Raw genomic sequence first — 8,558 nt, forward strand, 5'->3', positions numbered from 1 at the left:
ACCCCCATCCTATCGGTATCATCGCCAGTTTCTTCATTAAACAGCGTTAAACATCATAAGGGGGTCCCCAGGGAGGTGGCGGAGTCGCCATCCCTGGCGGTGTTTTTAAGGCAAGTCTGGCGGTTTGGGCTCGATCTCAGAGGGGTCTTTCCCGGCCTAAATGCTTCCCTTGATGCCCGCTGGGCCGCGTTTATGTGTAATTCTCCCCCACGTTCCTGGTGGTGGTGTGGGGGGGTTATCCCGTGGCTGCTGGGCTCTGTCGCACACACCCCTGTGCTAGAAACGCTGTGGGTTTTGTGCTGAAAAATCGCTGCTTTTTGTGCCGAAAACGCGGCTGGTTTTGGCGGTGTCAGCTGAGGAGAAGGGGGGGTGGCTGCCAGCTCTGCCCGTGCTGAGCACAGGGAAACGTCACAGGTCTTTGATCACAGGTGGGGAAGATCAATCTTCTCCCAGCTGAATAACTCACATCCCTGGATATGCCAGGGAAAAGCTTGGAAAATCCCCTGGTTTTAGAGGTGCTTGGAGCAGGCAAGGCCTTGCCTGGCTTCTGCAGAGAAAGAGCAGAGAGATGCAGCCTGATAACTCCTAAGACAGGTGGCATAAAAGCTTCAGATTTAGGAGAAGGACCTCCTGCAAAGTGCTGTGGGTGTGTGGGTGATTCTGCCAGGGATGCTTTTGCTTGGAGAACACTGTGGGTTGGATTCCTTCCGGCTGGAAAGTGGGGTTTACTTCCTGCTGGAGACTTCTGGGCAGAGGGTGCTGCCTTGGAAACAGGCTTGGGATGTAGAGGCTGTCAGGACACCTGTAAATGACCTTTCCAGCTGGTTCTCAGTGTGGGAAAGGGCTGGCAGCTGTACCAGCTGAAGCTGAAATTATCCTTGGTAGGGGTTAGAAGCTGCTTTGGATCAACCATGTACCTTCATGCCTGTTTTTATGGTTGGACTTTGCACTCTTTTCTAGCATGTGGATATGGAAAACTCCTATCTCTGTGGATACTTGAAGATTAAAGGCCTTACAGAGGTGAGTGTTAGCTGCAAAACACCACAAAAAAGTGCTGTTTAAAGGCTTTTTTTTTTTTTTTCCTGGTGGGGTGGGGAGGAGAAGCTGCTGCCAGAAGTGGGAAGTGGAGGGATTGAGCATGTTGTGGATTTGATCATGAGGTATCCACTGGGGAGTGGTCTGGCTGTAAATGTCACTGGTGATTGTCCAGCTGGGAGCTTCAAAGGATCATTGAGGTTGGAAAAGCCCTCTAAGATCATCCAATCCAACTATTAACCCAGCACTGCCATGTTACCACTAAACTGTGTCCCCAGGTGCCACATCCACATGGTTTTCAAACACTTCCAGGGGTGGTGATTCCACCACTGCCCTGGGCAGCTCTGCCAATGCCTGACCATACTGTCAGTGAAGAAATTTTTCCTAATATCCAACCTGAATCTCCCCTGGCACAACTTGAGGGCGTTTCTTCTTGTCCTGTCCTGTGTTCCCTGGGAGCAGAGCCTGACCCCCACCTGGCTCCCCTCTCCTGTCAGGGAGTTGCAGAGAGTGAGAAGGTCCCCCCTGAGCCTCCTTTTCTCCAGGCTGAGTCCCCCCAGCTCCCTCAGCTGCTCCAGACCCTCCCCTGCATTTCAGCTCTGACATGGCTCCTTCTGGCTTTATGAAGCAAAGAGAGAGGCAGAGAAGGGCTGGAATAAGAGGTTGGAGGCTGTGGCTGTGGAGGAGTCAACCTTGGAGAGGTGTGGGGCTGGAGGGACCTTGGATTTCCTGGAGCTGTCGCTGTGAGATGCTTTTTGCTGAGTGCATGGAGCTCTGTCTGCGTTTGGGTTTGGGTCTGTAGGTGACAATTCTGACCCCAGCTGTGTCTCTCCTCTCTCCCAGGAGTACCCAACCCTCACCACGTTCTTTGAAGGCGAGATAATCAGTAAGAAACACCCGTTCCTAACGCGCAAGTGGGACGCTGACGAAGATGTGGATCGTAAACACTGGGTAAATAAATCTGGGATACACGTGGGTCTGGGCAGCTGCTTTGGAGGAGAGGTGTGCCCATGGAAGGGCTGTCAGAAATGCTTGGAAACCTCTCAGTTTTGGGTGTTTCCCTCCTTCCCTGACTGGGAAGTCACTTCAGCAAGCTGTGATCCGTGATGAGGGAGGGGACATCTTGTTTTGCACTTGCTGGCCCTGGGGTTAGAAGGGAGCAGGAGCAATCCCCATTTCTTGACCCCTTAAGAGAACACACTCCTTATTTTTGAAGAAAAAATGGAGTGGAGGAGAGGGACCCCTCTGGCAGTTGGTACCTCTCTTTCTGCTCAGGGCAGGGTGTTGCTGCTGTTGTGCTCTGGGGCCACAGCAGCCATGACCTTGCTGTTGTTTGCCAGGCTTTGATGTTTATTATGCTTCTGTCAAAATGTTTTCCTCTGGATGTGTAGGAGCTTCTCTAGCTAGCCTGGATGTGGCTGTGGGTGTCAGTAGTTTTTCTCTCCTAAACAACAGCTGGCATTAGAGCTCTAGTCCTGGAATAAGCAGCCTGTTTTGGTTTTGTTGTGTTTTTTTTTTTTCTTCATTTTTGTTTCAGGGAAAGTTCCAGGCTTTTTACCAGTATGCAAAAACATTTAACTCTGATGACTTTGATTATGAAGATCTGAAAAATGGAGACTATGTCTTCATGAGATGGAAGGTAAACTCTGCGTGTCTTCTCTGATGAGCTGCTTGCAAGCCACTGGCAGAGGCTTGTGGTGCCTGAAAGCTTTTTCAGCTATGATGATTTAATGAAGGATCTCACCCTGCCAACCCCAAAACCCACTGTACTTGCAAGTTGCAGTGTGACTCGTGTCTAGCCAGCTAATTGTGTCCTTAAGGGCTGCAGTCATGGCTAAAAACACAACAGGAAAATCTTGCTTGGTGGTGCTTCAGAGGATGAGAGAATTGGTGTCTCCAGCCACAGTGTGGGGCCTGTGTGTGTTTGATGTAGAGTGGCCACTCTGCACCTCTGTTTGTCAGCTGGGATCATCAGAGAGTCACCACAGAATGGGTTGGATTGGAAGGGACATAAAGCTCATTTGGTTCAACCCAGGGACACCTTCCCCTAGACCAGGTTGCTCCAAGCCCCGTCCATCCTGGCCTTGGACACTTCCAGGGATGGGGCAACCACAGCTTCTCTGGGCAACCTGTGCCAGGGCCTCCCCACCCTCACAGGGAAGAATTTCTTCCTAGTATTTAATCTAAATTTCCCCTCTGTCAGTGTGAAGCCATTCCCCCTTGTCCTGTCCCTCCATGCCCTGGTAAAAGTCTCTCTCCAGCTTTTTCACAAGCCCTCACAAGTTTTGGAAGGCTGCAGTAAGATCTCCCTGGAGCCTTCCCTTCTTTCTCAGGCTCTGATTCCCGATTTTGCAATTGGCTTCTGGTTTGCAAGGGGCAGGTGTTGAACTGAAACTGATCTCCTGCACTCTTAAAACTGGTTCTGCTCTCAGTTATCCACTTCCCTGTGAGATGCCTGTGGTGACAGGTGGTGAAGGGACACTCTGGTCTCTGGTCTGGGCTGCTGCAAGTGCAGGGAGTGCTCAGCCAGGAATCTCTTTGCGTTAGTGGGTGCCAATATTTGGTTTGGGAGGGCAGATTGGGGTGGGGTGGGGCTATATTTGACCAAAATTTTAAAATGCAGCCTGTATTTCGTGTGCAGGAGCAGTTCCTAGTCCCAGATCACACCATCAAGGACATCAGTGGTGCTTCCTTTGCTGGTTTCTATTACATCTGCTTCCAGAAGTCAGCAGCATCTATAGAGGGCTATTACTACCATAGGAGTTCAGAATGGTAAGGGAGCTTCCTGCCTCCTGAGGACTCAAACCAAGCTGTGAGTCCTGTCCTGCTCATCCACAGCCTTGGGAGTGTCCAGGCAGGAGATTCAGGCTGGACCTCAGGGCTGAAGGGAGGGGTGTGGGCTGTGCTTGGCCTGAGCTTTGGGCAGCCCACTGGTGTGATATGAAGTGCTGCCCTTTTGGCACAGGGGGGGAAATTTGGGCTGGCAGGGTGGAGGAGGGGGAGGTACAGAGTCTGGGGAGGATGTCAGGCAATTGAGAGGCAATTTGGTGCTTTCTCACATGTAACAGCTTGGCTGTTGTTCCCTTCAGGCAGAAATCCTGTCAGACCAGGGCTTTGTATTCCGAGGTCCTTGGGGTGTTGCTGTAAGACAAAGGAACAGTCAAGGCTAATTGGTGGGGGTTTTGTTGGAGAGCTCTTTTCCCTTGGATTGTTGTCCTGAGCAGCAAGTAAAGCTCTCAGGGGGAGGGAAGGAACCAGGAGACTTTGAGACACATCCCCTCGAGCTGAGCTTTGAAAGACTCAAGTGTAATTTGCACTTGTAGCAAACACTGTTTGAACATGACAGTTGTTGAATTTCAAAGAGTGTCCAAAGAAACCCCACCACAGGCAGCCCACCTGGAATTCTGCCTGGCTGCTGGTGGCTCAGAGGCACCAGTGTGGGAATCACGGAATCATTAAGGTTGGAAAAGACCTCCAAAGCTGAGTCCAACCTTTGACCAAATCCCCCCATTCCCACTAAACCCTAAGTAGCAAGCCTGCCTGTTTTCTGAACACTTCCAGGGATGGTGACTCCACCACTTCCCTGGGCAGCCCGTTCCAGGGCTTAACCACTCTTTCAGTGAGGTATTTTTTTCCTAATATCCAACCCGAACCTCTTCTGGCACAACTTGAAGCCATTTCTCCTTGTCCTATCAAGAGACCAACTCCCCCTTGGCTCCAGCCTCCTGTCAGGGAATTGTACAGAGTGATGAGGAGTCCTGATGGGATTTTGGCACTGTGGGAAGTGGGTGTTGAATGCCTGAACACCTCTGAGACTGTAAAGGGGGAGAGAAGAGCCAGCAGGAGCTCCCTGTAATCCTCTCCTCGATGTTTTCCCTCTCTCCCAGGTATCAGTCATTGAATTTAACTCATGTTCCTGAGCACAGTGCTCCTATCTACGAATTCCGATGACAGTCTGGATCTGATACCACCCAGAAGCAAACCGGGCAGGAGAGCATGGCCTGCCAGGAGAACTGTGTCCCTGTGGGAGCACGGGAATGCACTCTTCTCTCCTGCCCCTTGGACTTGCCAGAGAGAGCCTGGATGTTAACTCACCCAGCCCGAGGAGCTGCTGGAGCTTGATTCTCCCTCCTGTCGAGTGGCCATTTGATCTTTACTCTGGTTTTAAGCTACTTTAATGCACTTTCTTGTTGCACAGCTCGTTTCTCTGTCACTGAAGTTCCTCCCAGCTCTCCTCTGGAAGCTGTTTCTCAGTAGCTGGAATCAGTGCTCTGGCTGCTGAGTAGTAAGGAAATGTAAGCTCAGGGCTTGTATTTTCCTTGTTACATCCTGATGTGGATTGAAATTGCTGGGATTTGGGTTTGTTGCCCAGCTTTCCAGCTCTGATGCTCCCGGAGCCGGGTCCTGGGTGTGAGGCTCAGCTGTGGAGTCTGTTGGGGAGTGTTGGCTGAGGTAAGGCTGGAATGAGGCTTTGCTGGCTAACCAGGTTAGCCAGAGCTGCAGATCTGCCAGGAACACCAGCCCTTTGGAGCTGGGAGCTGTTCCCATGTCTGGATACGCTACTGGGAATTAAATTTGATGTACGGACTTCCAGGCTCTCAGTAAAGTGGATCTGAACTCTGCTTGTAGGTGTATATTTGCTCTTTACTTAAGTTAAGGGTAAAAAAAAAAAAAAAAAAAAGACCAAAAAAAAAAAAAGAAAAAAAAAAAAAACAAAAAAAAAAAAGACTTTTATTAAAAAAAAATATATCTATTTTTATGGTTCCTTTTCCAAAGGACCCTATGGCAAATGCACAAGTACTCGATTCCATGTTACCGTTTTCACATTGAAAACCAGGAATGTCTGTGTTTTTATATCCGTGTATGTATCCAGCTAAGCTTTGGGAACGTAACCGGAGCGCAAGCGCTGAGCAGGGTCGCCCTGGCACCGCTCAGCGTTTGTCCTCACCCTTCGTGCTTCACCACCACTGCTTGACACCTTTTTACAAGGAAAAATAACAAAACAGGAAAAAAAAAAAAAAAAAAAGCCCCTCCCAGTAGCTCCCTCTGACTCTGAATGTTCCAAGTGACACAACTTAAGGCTCCGTGTGCCAAAGTGTGTGTGTGTGTGTGTGTGTGTGTGTGTACGGGCGTGTGGGGTGGTTTTTTTTTTTTCCAAGACACTTTAAAACTTGGCCTCAGTTGTGTTTTTACCGTGTCAGTCCCACCCGAGGGGCTTTTTGTGAGAGTTCAGTTTGCCTTTTTCTGGCTGGTTTAAAACCCAAGCCCCGCCAGGCAAGGCTCATGGCACGAGTGGGTGCCGAGGACGGGTTCTCCGCCCAGGAGAAGGGAGCGAAGCCTCTGAGGTGCTTTGGGTTTGCTTCTTTTGAATTAACTTCCTTCTTTTTGGCAGCAGTTGAATCGCTTGTTTAAGCCTTAACGAGGAAGGATTCAGGGCTTGGTGAGCCCCTTTCCTCTATTCCACGTCAGGATCTTGCGTGGTCGGGCTGGTCTCGGGAGATGATGCGGAATTTGGCCGCCTCGTGCGTGCTGTGCTCTGTGGATTAGTCCTTCTCCCCAGAGAGAGGTGCTTAGGGGAGAAGGGGGAGACCTGGCCCTTCCAGGAAGCATGTGCTGGTGCCTTGGCCATTGCAGGAGGACGTGTAGGGAAGCATGGAGATGATTTGGGGCTGTGGGCAAAGCAGTTGGGAAGTGCATTCCTGTTTTATTCTGCTTCTCTCGGAGGAACTCAGCCCCTTTTGGGGAGAGGGGTTTCCTCACAGATGGTGCTGGGAGATGTCCTGGTTTTAGGGGTGAAAACCTGTGGTGCTGCTCCATGGTGGGGGTGAGGCCTCCTCCCAGGTGCTGTGTGGGTGCAGGGACCTGGCTCCAAGGGCTCTTCCCAGCCCTCTGGAGCTGTTTGTGCAATATTGGGGGTGGCACCAGTGTCCCTGTGCTCCCAGGGCTGTCAGTGCCGGCAGGACACTTGGATATCTGGCATGGTTTAGGTGAATTGACCCTGGTCATTGGCAGGAGCTGAGTTAGGAGGGTCCTGGGAGTGTTTAACGTGTGTAACTATCACAAAACCTCTGAGGTTTTTCCTTGAGGCTTGATATGTTGTGAGAAGGGTGTGGAAGGAGCATCCCGCTCTCTGCCTGTCTCCTTCCCACCGTCCTGAAGGGAATTTCAGCTGAATTCCAGAACTGTCTAGATTTGACATGTGGTGGGTGCAGAGCAGGTCGAGGAGCCAAGGGGCTCCTCAGAGGGGCTGTCAGGGTGTGGATTTTCCCTCCTCGAGAGCCTTGGCTTTGGTTTTCCTTTTCTTTGACTTGTTCGAGCTGTGGAGGAACGTTACGTATGTCCTGGTGTGGTGAGAGAGAAGGGCCCGGGGGAGGATTTGGGGGGGGCAGAGGTGAGAAATGGGGTGTTTGGGGCTGGGAGAGGTGGTGGTGGTGTCTCTTGGCCCGCGCTGGCTGCAGCGTGGTGTCCGTGTGGGAGCAGAGGGGTGTCCGTGTGGGATGGATGGAGGGGGGGGCCAAGGAGGTGCTTTGTGGAGCGATCAACGTCCAAATTAAACATGAACTGTATTGAAAGGGTCCGTGTCCGTGTGTGTTTGTCCAACAAAGCGCTTCCTGCTTCCAGGGCGTTGCTGTGCTTCATCTCCTCCCTCGAGGGCTTCTCCAGGAGTCCCATCAACTGCTGGTGGCCTTAATTCACAAGATCACAGAATTATTTTCATTGGAAAAGAACTCCCAACACCATCAAGTCGACCCTGTGCCCTATTCCCACCTTGTCCCCCATCCCAGAGCAATGAGTGCCAGGTCCAGTCCTTCCTTGGACACCTCCAGGGATGGGGACTCCACCACCTCCCTGGGCAGGGGATGGTGCCTTCCAATGCCTGACCACCCTTTCCATGGAGAAATTCCTGCTGATGCCCAACCTGAACCTCCCCCGGAGGCGGTTTCCTCTTGTCTTCTCGCTGGTTCCCTGGGAGCAGAGCCCGACCCCGCCCTGGCTCCAGCTCCTGTCAGGATCCACCGTAATTAGAGGAGCAGGAGTGGGGCAGCCCCGTGTAGGGCTCCCTTCGACACCCCCTGCTGTCCTGCGACATTTCCTACGAGCAGCTCCCTCCGCAGCCCCATTTCCCGGCCGCTCTCGCTGCCGCCCGTGTCCCTCCCTCCCCCCCCCCGTGACACCCCCGGGGTCCCCTCGCGGTGGCGGCGGGCGGAACGCGCGTTGCGGGGCGCGGGGCGCGGGCGGAGCGCGCGGGGCGCGGGGCCGGCCCGGACGCGTGACGGGGACGGACGGGCCGGGCCGGCGGCGCTTCCGGCGGGCGCGGAGCGGGGCCCGCCATGGGAATCCTGGAAAAGATCTCGGAGATCGAGAAGGAGATCGCCCGCACGCAGAAGAACAAAGGTGCGGGGCGCGGGAGGGCGCCCGGGGACCGCGGGGACGGCGGGCGGGTACAGCCCGGGCGGGGGGGGCAGGTGGGGTGAGGGTGATGGGGGGGCTGGGAGAGGGTCAGAGGGATGAGGAGATGGGAT

General features: G+C 52.9%; 2 protein-coding genes across 2 annotated transcripts in view; both read left to right on the forward strand.

Annotated features, from left to right (window-relative positions):
- The first annotated feature begins 906 nt into the window (after nucleotides 1-906).
- GID4 (GID complex subunit 4 homolog) lies at nucleotides 907-6,188 on the forward strand. The gene is made up of 5 exons (XM_027656571.1): nucleotides 907-1,020; nucleotides 1,879-1,986; nucleotides 2,573-2,674; nucleotides 3,677-3,807; nucleotides 4,923-6,188. Exons 1-5 carry the CDS (start codon nucleotides 970-972, stop codon nucleotides 4,984-4,986), a joined length of 456 nt encoding a protein of 151 aa, XP_027512372.1. The 5' UTR covers nucleotides 907-969; the 3' UTR covers nucleotides 4,987-6,188.
- Nucleotides 6,189-8,313: 2,125 nt separating this feature from the next.
- DRG2 (developmentally regulated GTP binding protein 2) overlaps nucleotides 8,314-8,558 on the forward strand; it is a 13,775-nt gene continuing 13,530 nt past the window's right edge. Inside the window, exon 1 of the mRNA XM_027656570.1 lies at nucleotides 8,314-8,430. Coding sequence (XP_027512371.1) covers nucleotides 8,367-8,430 — 64 coding nt within the window. The 5' untranslated portion in view covers nucleotides 8,314-8,366. The remainder of the gene's footprint in view (nucleotides 8,431-8,558) is intronic.

This window comes from Corapipo altera, unplaced genomic scaffold (genome assembly GCF_003945725.1).
Source record: "Corapipo altera isolate COAL_440 unplaced genomic scaffold, ASM394572v1 104, whole genome shotgun sequence".
Taxonomy (NCBI): domain Eukaryota; kingdom Metazoa; phylum Chordata; class Aves; order Passeriformes; family Pipridae; genus Corapipo; species Corapipo altera.